This window comes from Pelodiscus sinensis, chromosome 1 (genome assembly GCF_052426305.1).
Source record: "Pelodiscus sinensis isolate ZL-2025 chromosome 1, ASM5242630v1, whole genome shotgun sequence".
NCBI classification, from domain to species: Eukaryota; Metazoa; Chordata; order Testudines; family Trionychidae; genus Pelodiscus; species Pelodiscus sinensis.
This window is the reverse complement of record NC_143052.1, coordinates 153,622,588-153,635,257: the sequence shown is the minus strand read 5'-3', so window position 1 is coordinate 153,635,257 and position 12,670 is coordinate 153,622,588. Positions and strand designations below refer to the sequence as shown.

Below are 12,670 nucleotides of genomic sequence, written 5' to 3'. Positions count from 1 at the left end.
GCTTTAATTTTAATCCAAAAGTTTTTTATGCCTTTCTCAAATAAAAAAAAAAGCAGTCATGTAGCACATGATGATCTGAAGTGGGTCTGCCCCATGAAAGCTCATCACCTAATAAACCATCTTGTTAGTCTTTAAAGACCTATATGACTGCTTTTTTTTTTGTTTTACCAAGATCAGACTAACATGGCTACCTTTCTGTTTTTTCTCAAATCACTGCACCTTAAACCAGACCTACCTCACAGCTCCAAGTAGTTTAAAATAAGTTTAACTGACCTGGTTTAAAAACTGTTTACAAGACTTCTCCTGACTAAACAGGCCCTAACAAAATCAAAATGATTAGTGACTGCAGGCACTGGCCTATCAAAGAGTTCTAGAGCATGACCATGCACTGGAGGTGAGGAGAATGTCATTTAGTTATGCAGGCACTGATAGCATAACATCTCTGAAGCAAACATGGTGAAATGCTTTTTGTAAAAAAGTGGGAAATAGTGTGTGTCAGGTTTGTGAATATTTGAAGATACTTTGGATCAATGCCAAGCCTTCCAATAAGTCACACTATTCAGAAATGCTGTCTCATGAAATTCTGTTCTTCTTCGGCACTAAAGCTATGCACCCATAAAATTTAAAATTCACGCAGATCAATATGCACCTCCTTTGAAGACCAAATATATTTTTCCCTGAATCTTTTAGCACTTGTCTTGAAAAACTGACAATTGTTGCACATTTTTAAAGTCGTTGCTATACATTTAATATTTCAGAAACTCACTGGTCTAGCCTTCTAAAATAGGCCTGGTCTACATGATGAAATTAGATCAACAGAATTACGTTACTCAGGGATGTGAAAAATCCACACCCCCAAAAGATGCAGTTAAACTGATCTAACCACCAGCTAAGCTAGCACTAGGTCTACCAGAGAATTAGCTACCACTTCTCAGTGAGATGCATTAACAAGAACAATAGGAGAAGCTCTCCTATCAGTGTAGGTAGTATCTTCAAAAAAGCACTCCTGCAGCAGTGTCACTTCAGTGTTTCAAGTGCAGACAAGCCCCAAGTCTTGTTTTAAATTGCTGTTCTACGTAATAGCCTGGACAGTTGGGTTCTTGAGGTTTTTTCCCTTTAACACTTCCATACAAAAACAAGATAATTCCTACAAGGAAAAGCTTTGAAGTTGCTGGAGGACAACACTCACCCACACAAAGTTACTGTCTATGTTGGAGGAGTATGGGACTCACAAATAGGAAGAATCCATCAGTGAAAGAGGTGAATGTGATGGGGGAGCCATATTTATGAATATACAGTAAACCCTTATGTAATGCAGATTTATACAGTGTGCTTTTGACATAGTATGGCTTTCCTTTAGGGGCCATTTTTAGGTTGCACACTATTTTTCTATAGTGTGCTCACAGAAGGGAGTTTGGGTGTGAGAGGGTGCTCAGGGCAAGGGATCGGAACATGGGAAGGGACTCAGGGTGCTGCATACAGCTGGGGAAAGGGAGGGGATGGACACATCAGGCAGCTCCCGGCAAGCAGTATCCTGTGCTTGCTGTTGTTGGCAGAGGCATGCTTAGGCGGCTCTGCACACTGCCTCCACCCACGGGCACCACTCCCTAAGTCAGCACTCAGGGAGGGACAGGGCAGTACATGGAGCCATTTAGCTGCACCTCTGCCAGGTTTTTATATAGCACATGGTTTTCCAGGAACACTACTACCACATTTTATAAGGTTTTACCACATTAAACAGACATTTCCTTGCTTTCCATCCATGAGCATTTCCTTAACAGTTTTTAATGAAAGAGAATGTTTTTGTGGATTTGGTTTATAAGTTCAAATTATTATTATTATTCCAACTGAGGAAATGGAATAAATGATCAAATGAATGGCTTTGAGAAGCACTATTTCCCATTAAGTTTGAGAAACAGAGGGTCTGGTAATCACTATGTTCTGGTTATTTCCTTTGTACTCTCACCTCTTTCCTTAGTTTCTCTTTCCTTTTTTGCATCTGTTTTTGCAACTCTTTTTGTCTGGGTGAAAGACTGTAGGTGGAGTTTCTCCAAGGCGCAATTGCAGACTGCACTCGGCGGGGAGTTCTTCCCATTCCCATACTTCTTGCAGTGTTGATGGCTGAGGTTGGGCGATACTTAGGGTTAGAGGGAGGCTTAGGGAAACAGATAAACTCTTCTCCAATGGGAAAGCAAGAATTTACCCCTGGCTGCACTAGAGGCTCTTCCTTTGTTAGACTGGGAGTGCCAAAAATTATGGAATGGGAAAATTTAGGAGAAACAGACTGAGTTTCAATGTCAGTGAAAGAAACACTTATTGGAGGAAAAAAGCCATGGCTTTCAATATCACGTAAACTCAAGAGTTCAAATTTCCCATCTTTCTCTACTAGGATCTTGCCATCCTTTTGTTCCTCATCTTTGCCACCATTAAGTGAAAAAGTCATACTTTGCAGGCCTGGCTCATTAGAAATATGCAGTTGAGACAGCCTACTTGAAACATCCTCTTCACTTTCAGGATCATTTTTATAAGTTTCTGTATCTTCTAGTGGAGGAACTTCCAAATCTACCAATTTATCTTTGAATTTTAGTTTCCTTTCTCTGTTCTCATTAAGAGGCTCCTGGTTCTGCAGCAGCTTGTTAGCTTCTTCAATCTTTTCCAAAATATAGCGCTTTATTTCTTCATCATCTTCGTCATCCAGGTCCTGACGGTTTTCCAGCTTGGATTCCTGGACAGAGCTTTCACTGTCCGTATCAGATGTATGATCCAATGGTTTTAAGTTGGGTATGGATACAAGTTTTTCTCCATTTGATAGACTCTCCTCTAGATCAGCATCTACACATTCTTTTTTTTCCTCATTGTCTTCCAAGTTGCTATCAGTTTTTGTTTCAATATCGTCTTCATTCTGATAAGGATTATAAAAACAAAGTTCTTCCTTTAAAGTTGTATAAGAAATAGTTTTTTAACTTGTTAGAGAAGTTAACTTAGAGTAGTTTATACATACATAGCGCATCATTAAGATTGGGATTTTAAAACCACAGAACTCAGGAAATGTACTGTTTAGGCTCCCACAGCAAACAACTGAATATGCCCTGTAGAGCATATTACTTAGGCTTTAAGACCACAAGGGACCATCATGATCAGCTAGTTTGGAATCCTGAATATTGCAGACCACACCTAGTCCTGTAAACGACCAATAAACTCAAGAGTTTCTAAAGTCCTCAAAACATGATTAAGGTTTCAACTTAAGAGAATCCACCATTTACACTAGCTGAAGTCTGCAAGTGACCCAAGCCCCATCATGCAGTGAAAGGTGAAAAACTCTGAGGATCTCTGCCCAGCTGACTTGAGGGATAAGTTTTCCCACCCCAAATATAGCCCTCTGCCCACACCACCACAGGTTTGTAGCACACAATATCTACTAGGCTCTGGTGTGTAAAAGGAACGTGGAGAGTGTCTTTCTCCTTCTCAGCTAGGGGCCACTTGTGTGTGGCCCCGATTGATTTTTCTGTGAGTCAATGGCCCCTGCTCCAAAAAGGTTCTCCACCCCTGCTCTGTTGTAATTATGAGCCCTCTACCCAATAGTGTTCCATCACCAGTCTTTGGAGATATTGGCTGCTGGCAGTCACAGATTGGTTACATACCATTGTAGGCAGTTTTGTCATATCAGCCCCTCCATAAACGTATCAAGTTCAGTCTAGATAAAAGTTAGGTTTTTTGCCCTCACTATTATCCTTGGAAGGCAGTTCCACTCCTCTCATGGTTAGAAAACTGTCTAATGTTATGCCTAAACTTCTTAATGGCCAGTTCATAGCCATTTGTTCTTGTGCCATCACTGGTGCTTAACTTAAATAACTCTTCTTCTCTGGTATTTATCCATCCAATGTATTTATAGAAAGCAGTCATAAATACTGCTTTCTTTTTGTTCCATTAAACAAAAGTAGCAAATTGGGCCAGAAGACAATTTGTGCCATTACACCAGCCACATCCACAGCTGCTAGTTGTGGTCCCAGCCATTTGATATGGGCAGTGGATGCAGGGTTTCATGGTCACACCGTTTACAGGGGATGATTGTAAACATAGCTATCTTACAAAGGGCCAAGAGGAGGGCAACACAAACGTGTTTTTCATACACAAAGAGCAATCATTTACTCTCAGTCTGATCTGTTTGGTTAAAACAAGAACAAAAGTAAAATCACTATATGAGAGAACACAGTGAGTTGTCTCCCCCATTTATTATAGAGTCTGCATTGAACTAAATACAAAATAGCCATCATTACAGATATAAAGGTGCAATATATAGAAAATAATCACACTGCTAAAATGCAAGCTACAGGAACAGGCCTTCCTCTTATGAGTGCAGCTTTCCAGTAGAACTGATGGCCATGCCTCCAGAGGTGATGATGTGAAAGAGTCGTGGTCTCCCAAAAGCCCAGCCGTAGTAGAACTTGGTGTTCTATCCCATATGGTCTTACACTTAAATAGGAATATGTGGCTCTTGTTTCTGTTGTCACAATCGCATTAGGGAGGCTCTTTCAGTCCCTCCTCCCAACAGAGGCCAGAAACATGGCAAAAGGACGAACAGAATAGCCGGAGTGGTAGGCGAACAGTATCAAACATATCCAGGCTATGAAATACTGAATTTCATAACCAGCTTCTATTTTGGCATTAGCTCCTCTCTTACTGCATCTCTCTATATTTCCATCTTCACGTAATTTGGAATGAACCAAAGCTTGAGTAGCAAAGTGACAGACGCAACATAAAAAAAAAATCACGAGACTTGCACAAATGCTTCAAGATACCACCTTGGAAATGAAAGTACATTTGATCCAAGCACATTCTCTTTGTGCCTATAGGGAATACTGAAAAGCCACTGGACACTGCATCGCTTTTTATTAGAATCACAAATATCCTTTTCCTAATTAAACAGCAACACGTTTACAATTAGATACATATTTGAATTCAAACTCAATTGATGTGTAGTTCAAGTTGGTAAGATCTCAAATGTACAGTATAATCATTAGCATTGACCTAATCAAATACCTCTGTTTCCCCAAAATTGTCTTCTTTTTCTTCATTAATTAGCCACTCAAGATCCTTTTCAAAATCATCCTCATATTCTGCACTTTCTGTTGAGTCACCAGCCTCTTTTAAGTCATTAGTGTCTTTCTTGTCATCCATTTTGGCTCTGTTACAGCAATGCTACAAGAGGAAAAAAATGTTTTCAATAATACTTTTACTGACACAAAAAAAAATACACTGTTGATACCTGTGGTACATAGGTAAAATGATGGACAATACAACCACCTACATATTTCTATAATACCTTACAAGAAAGGATCTAAATGAGATTGAGAATCATGAATGGATTTAGCCTTTCAAACCCTAGGTAAGAAAGATAGTTTCATTCCAGCCTATAAAAAGCAGATCTGAGGCACTGAGAAGCAAGTTGATTCATCTATGATCTTTCCTAAAGAAAGTTTTTGGCAGAGGTAGGAAGAGAACCCAGGACAACTAGTCCCTATTCTTTAGCCACACTGGGCTCTTAGAAGACATTTAGGGGTAAATTAGAACTAAATGGCAGCAGAGAATATTGAGCTATAAACAAACTTTATGGCTACGTCTACATTGGCAAGATTTTGTGCAAATACTCTTTAATGCAAGAGTTTTTGAGTTAGAGTATTTGAGTAAGACAGCGTCTACACTGGCATATGCCTTTGCGCAAAAGATGTGCCTTTGCGCAAGAGCATCCGTGCCAGTGTAGACGCTCTCTTGCGCAAGAAAGCTCTGATGGCCATTTTAAACATTGGGCTTTCTTGTGCAAGAAATTGATGTTGCCTGTCTACACTGGCCTCTTGTGCAAGAACAGTTGCGCAAGAGGGCTTATCCCTGAGCGGGAGCGTCAGAGTATTTGCGCAAGAAGCACGGATTTTATACATTAGAACGTCAGTGTTCTTGCACAAGTACTCGCAGCCAGTGTAGACAGGTGGCAAGATTTTGTGCAAAAGCAGCCACTTTTGTGCAAAATCATGCCAATGTAGACACAGCCTATGGGACTGCAGGAAACTTGGCCACACCCATGATAAGTGGACATCCAGCTAACTAAAATCATGCTGGATCATGAATGTTGCTGGACCAGAAAGTGCTGTACTAGAGAGGCTCAGCCTGTAACTTCAAATGATGTAATGACTGTAAGCTCAATACTAATGTTTAGTACTGTATAACTATATGCATAATTACTACTATATGTTTCACAAGATATTTCAATACAAAATAGAAGAAACAGTCTACCGTGAGTGGTGGATATTTAAGATGCAAAAGAATTACTAAAATTAAATTTGCTCACAGAGATTAAGTTAGAAAAAGCAATTTCATTCACAGTCGGAGGTTTCTCTCAAAATGAAGGAAATTCAGCAATTGGTAGGTTTTCCATACACTTTAGAACTAATCCTGAGAGTTAGGAACATTTTCAAGCAAGATATGTGTAGGGCAGACCAAACAGTTTCAGAGTACACTATAGCTGAAATGAAATGCAGAATATGGAAAATTATTTTCTCTGCACACAAAATATCATGAATGGTAGGTTTTGATGTAGGAGGGTGAAACAGAAGTTACCTGTCATTTTCTCGCTCTCACAGACATAGGCATGAAAGGGAAATAGAAAGAAAAGCAGGCAGAGTAGAGGTTTAAGAAATTAAGCCTTTAAAGCAGCTTAAACTGTAATAACAGGCTGCAGGCTAGTAACAAACTAGTGAAGTCTCAGTTTAAACCATATAGCACATAAGGTGAAATTATAAGCATTGGTTAACATCTTTAAAGAGTAGCCAACATATCTTTCAATAAGTCTGGGTAATGATTAAATCAGCCTTAAAGCATAAAAATACAACAGTATCTGTGCTGAAATACAGTGCTAGTTAGAACAGTGCTTTAGGTGCTAGAGCAAAACTTTTTTCTCACAATTCTAATAACATAATTTTTGTCTGTTATCATGAAAAGGAATTTAGGTTTCTATCATGCTAACTGAAATAAGCTGCTTCTTCTTTGGCCTTATTCACTATCTGTCTTTCATTTATTTGGAACAGAATATTTTGGCAATATTCCGATAGAAGTTTTAAGCCTGAAATTATACAACACAGTAATGTGGTCCAAATAATTTATATGGGAAAGCAATATAGTTATTTCCCCCTCCCATGCTGAAAGAACTTCTGATCTTTCTTCAGAACACAGAGTTTGACTATGGATTTGCTAAGGGAAAAACAGCGACTATCCTAATCTTTATACTGAAGCAGCACAATTCGGTTTGGAGACTGATAGCTCTTGATGGATTTTCATGATGTCTCTATTTCATTAGGAATGCAACCTCCTTCCTAATGCTTGTTTCTCCTTTCTAAATGCTTGCTTCTGATAGGAATTTAGGCCTGGGACCAAATATTTCCCAAAGACATTATCTATGAAGAACTCAATTGTCGGGAGACAAAATATTAGATGTACACTACGGTGACCCATTTCAGCTAGAAGTGACAATAGTTCATGTGATCAGGGCTCAATATAGCTTCTTCATAGTAGTAGCATTGATAATTGGTAGGCAGATGGCACCCTTGCTGCTACAGTTATAGCTACCCTTTGGCTGGCATACATGCAATTATTTTACAGGTATTGTTTCCCATTGAAATATATAAATGGAGGTGGTTCCTATCCAACAAAACAGTAAGATCTGATATTTCACTGTCACTGAACAGTTGCAAATTAGGAGGAAAAGGGGGGTAGTAACCTGCTGATCACATTGTTGGAAATCTGTCCTGTCAATGACACATCAGGAAAAGCTGCTCTCTTTATATGTGCCCAGGAGAGGGCACTGTGGTAGGGATGTGAATAGATAACTGGGTACCAGAAGGACTGTACAGCCTCTCACCCACCCTAGGGAAGGTGCTGCCCCAGCTCAGAGGGGCCTGAGCAGTTTTTCTGCACATGGCAGGATTGGGAGAGCTCTCCAGCTTGGCCAAGGTAAGTGGGGGATCTAGGTTGGAACAACCCCTCCTTCTGCCCCCATTTAAGTGATTAACAAGTCAAACATAAAAATTAACTAGTTAAATGAGATTTTACATCCCTCGCTGCTGTCCGGCAAAAGTCTTTCAATCATTTCTTAAGTTACTGACTCGTCAACAGAATACATTTAAAGTTATTTATTTTGCTGATGTTTATTCTTCTCATAAAATTCTACATAGCTATAATAGTCCTTTCACATGCTATCGTGGTATATTGGCGCAGCTTTCTTAAAGTTGTAAGTCTGGAGTTCAATATTCATTCTTCATTTTTGAGTGAATAACGTTTAAAAAGTATTTATCTATTTCAGGCCCATGCACAGGAATTTCTGTGGATGTGGAGTGTGAGCCATGGGAGAGGCTTGTGGCTGCTCTGCCCCTACAGCCCAGCTCCACTCCACTCCTGGGGGAAGGGAGGAAATCAGCCCCAGCCTTCCCTCCGCTGGCCTGAGCATGGAGGCTGGGGCAACATGACACCTCAGCCTAATGCTTACTTGGAGGACCATGGGGAGGGTGCATTCACACACACCCCTGCTTACAGGCCTGTATCCCCACTTTAAATATAGGAATATCACCACCATGTAGGTAGATATAGCAGTGGGGGTGCACCAGGAGCTCTCTCTGGCAGACTGGAACCAGCCCATGGACGCATATTTGTCCATGCCTATTCTAGGCGGATTTAAGAAGTGGGCTGTGCCCATTAAAGCTCACCATCTACATGTTTTGTTAGTCTTTAAAGTGCTACCAGACTATTTGTCATTTTTTAACTTTACCCCGTACAGACTCACTTGGCTACCCCCTGAAACATATTGTCAAGAGTAGTTAGCTAGCCCCTGGCCCTTGCAGTGAGGTGAACTGGATTGCCTAGTGAGGCTTTCCCATCTCAATTATATTGGAATCCTCAATCGGCGCAAAAGAACAGTGTTTCTCAACCAGTCGTACGAGAACCCTTAGGTACAACTGAAATATGGAGAAAACTGAATTTTTGTTTTAAGTTTTACAGCGTTTTATTATTTTTACACTTTTTACACCCAAAAGTTTCATCATCCACCCGGATATGATTAAGTTGTTTAAATAAATGTGTTGCAATGGTAGAAAAAAAATTATGTGAGTTTAAAAACTGTAGTAGGTAATGGGGGGTATGTGTATATTTAAAAAAGGGGTGCTTTATTGCAGTGTTTCTCAACCTTTTTTTTTTTTTTAAAAAAAAACAGAGTACCTAGAACTGTTTTTATTTAGATAGATAATATTCATTTAAAAACACAAAAAATCCACACATAAACAACCTCATTAAGTTATAAAAACCCTTTACTTAGGCCGGGCCTTATACTGAAAAGTTTTTCCAGCTTAGTTTTGCTTGTTACAGTGTGATTTTTTAAATGACAGCTATGCTAGCAAAAGTATCCTTTGGCCAGTATAGAGTATTCTTCTTGCCAATATAGACATATTGGCAAGGCTTCATGTATATACAGGGCTTAATGGCAAGGTTTTCAAAGCACTGGCTGTCTTTGTTATATGTTTGTACAGCACTTAACAGCATAACACAAACAAGAAATAAAAATAAAAATCAATATTTTGAAATGCACAAAACAGTAAGAAATTCATAACATTACAAAGTTCTAAGCACAACCTAAACTGTCACATTGCACATGAAGTACACAAAACAAACAACGCTACTGATATTCAGGCACAATGGAACAGAGGAGAGAGCAATCATTAGCATAATGTTGCATTAAGTTCATGAGACTAACCTTTCGGTAAGTTATTTGCCTCACTAATAGAAAGCAGCAATAAAATGTGGAATGCTTCAGCTAGTTTTAAGAGCGTTCCCAATCTGCTTCAATCATTTTTTCCCTTGCTCCTAGTAAGAAAAATCACACCGGTTACACAAAATCACAAGCCACCCTATGTTTGTAACACCTTCCTCTCAAGCTGTTGCACTGTAGGAGAGATGTATTAACTTAAGACCAATTATCCCCCTAGGCTGAAGCAGACGAGTACTACCAACTCCATGTTACCTCTGGGGAAGCAGGCACGGAGCGCTGAGAGTGGCTTGCCCAGCCCGTGAGGGGCAATGCAAAGCCAAGCAGAGACCCCAGGCGTCCCACCCCGCAGGGAGCGGCGGGGATCTCCGATTGCTGATCCTCCGCCGTCTGGTCGCTCTCGCCCCAGCGCCCCGCCGGCGACAAGCCGCCTGGTTCCGCCCCGCGGCTAAGCGCCTTAGCGGCTGGCGCCAGGGGCCGCACAGCGCAGCCCGGTCACGCCCGCGGGCCTGGCGCGGCCCCCGATCATCCCCCCCGGGGCAGACCCGTGGCTGCGGGTAAGGAGGGGGCGCAGCGAGGCGGTTCCTCGTGTCAGCTGGGGGGGGGGGGGCTGCTACGCGCACAAGGGACCGAGGGAGGGGGCGGGGAGAGCCAGGACTCCTGGGTTCCGCGCCCGGCTTCAAGCACCCGCCGGCTGCCCCATCCCCGTGCTCGGGTTCCGGTCCCTGCTTCCCCGCCCCACAGGCGGGAGCCCTCCGGGCTGGCGTGGTTGCCATGGTAGCAGCGGCCAGCCCCAGCAGCTCCCCTCACTCACCTGTAGAGTCCAGCCTGGCTGACGGCGGTTCAAAAGGGACAAACTTCTCGCTGTGTGTTCCGTTGCCTAAGCAACGGGGGGGGGGTGTGAAGTCTCGTGAGAAAAATAAGAGCAAGCAAATGGTCTGGTAGCACGAGAGTTCCGCGCGCCCCGGTTTCCATGGGGACCAAGCTAGCTATTGACCCGGGCAGAGGCTGGAGCGCCGCCATCTTGGAAGCTGGCCAAGGCCCGCCAAAGCAAGTGGCTGAGCGCTCGCGCGGAGAGTCGGCGACCTCCCTCAGGCTGCGCCTGCGCCCTCTACCCTGGCCCCGCCTCCCCAAGGTCTCACGCCGCGTGGCGCGCGAGTCCCTCCTGCGGGCACGAGCTGCTGCATCCCCATTGCTCGCTTGTGGCCAGCGTCCTGCCTGGCCCGCGCCGGTGTATAGTGTGTCGGTCGCTGCACAGCAAGTTGCGTCTCCCCTAGCAGCGCGCGTGCCGGAGCTGGGTTAGGGCTGCAGGTTTCTGGTTTCCAGGAGGAACGCCCAGTGAATAAGAGCTCCTGGGTGCTCTAGTCAGCGCGGCTGAGCAGGCTTCTCCATTACACCAGTCGGCAGCACAGTGGGACTTAGGCAAGCTCCCAGCATAGGGCCCTGCCGCCTCTGTGATCGGGACAGCGCTGCACACTGCCCATAGCACTTGCCCTACACCTCCCACAAGCTGATAGGAGCGGTAAGGGAGGGTGCACGGGCAGCGTGCACTGTACAGAGGCTCTTGGTTACCCTTCTGCCTGGGAACCAGACACGCTAGCCGGTTCCAGCTATTAAGAGCCAGAGCAAACAGGGAGCCTCCCTATGCTGCCAACTGGGACCCACCTGAGGTAAGTGCCAATTCTCTGCAGCCCAAGCCCCTAGTTGGAACCTACTCTCCTACCCAAATTCCTTTGCAGAGCCCAGATCCCAACCTCTGACATAGCCTAGAGCCTACACCTTGCACCATTGCTGAGCCCACTCCCACACCCCTCCATCCCAAGTCAAAGCCTCCTACTGCACACCAAGCCCTCATCCCGACCTCACAGCCCCTTCTGGACCCTGAAGCCCTGCCTCAGCCCTGAGCCCAGTTCTGCACTCCAATTCCCTTAGTCCGAACCTGCACACCAACTCCAAGCCCCTTCTTCACCCTCTCTTGCACACCAACCTTAGGCTGCAGGCCACAGCCACTGACAGAGGATGGAGAGGCTGGGGGAGGGTTTCGGATAGGTAAGAGTTCAGTTTTGTGCAATTTTAGCAACCCTAACTTGGGCTTCAAGGAAATTTAAAATGTCACATGACTGGCAATAAAATCCTGCAAGTTGATAGCTAGCCAAGCAGCCTTCTCTCTGCTGCTGGACCCCTTTTTTCAGACCCCCACACTGCAGAGTTTTAATTATCCTGAAGAAGAGTTCTTAGGGCAGTGTTCCTCAATCAGCGGTACGAGTACCGTTAGGGTACATCAACCACTGGAATTTGGAGAAAATTGAATTTGTTTTAACTTTTACAGCACTATTATTTTTGTACTTTTTACACCCCAAATGTCATTGTCCAGCTGGGTCTGATGAAGCTGTTTTAATAAGTGTTACAATGGTAGAAAAAGTCTGAAAACTGGGGGTACTTGTTTAAAAAGTACCATTTAAAAAAAAAGGTTGAGAAACATTGTTCTAGGGGATGCAAAAGCTTGCAGAAGTTGGTCAAATAAAAGATTCTCATCTACCTTGTTGCTCTCAGATTCTTGAACCTATTTGGCAACAATGCCTCAAACAGCAGTTTAATTTAACATACAAGCAAATATTGGATGGAGCTTAAAGGACAACCATGGAGAAGTTTCATGAAATATTTCTACCACCTACATACTTGCTTCCTTATATATGAATCAGATCACTTTACATCTATCTACATGAAAAGTTACCACAGAAAATTTTCAAAATACATTTTAGCAGCCTGCTTCACAGATCAGGGATTCTGTTGCAGTGTATATCATTCAATCACTCAGACAATGGCCCAGAAAGCATCCCACAACTCTCACCCTACAACCATTTGGGA

At 43.1% G+C, this 12,670-nt stretch overlaps 1 protein-coding gene across 3 annotated transcripts in view; it reads right to left on the bottom strand.

The window, feature by feature from the left end:
* The window catches only part of CCDC181 (coiled-coil domain containing 181), a 25,177-nt gene extending 12,507 nt beyond the window's left edge, over positions 1 to 12,670 (bottom strand). Inside the window, exons 1-4 of one of the 3 annotated variants that reach the window (XM_075906982.2) lie at positions 10,617 to 12,670; positions 9,791 to 9,900; positions 5,041 to 5,199; positions 1,967 to 2,902 (exon numbers count right to left, since the gene is read on the bottom strand). In XM_075906982.2, the coding sequence (XP_075763097.2) occupies positions 1,967 to 2,902; positions 5,041 to 5,178 (1,074 nt within the window). In that variant the 5' untranslated portion in view covers positions 5,179 to 5,199; positions 9,791 to 9,900; positions 10,617 to 12,670. The other 2 variants (XM_006112213.5, XM_075906995.2) reach the window with 2 other exon arrangements.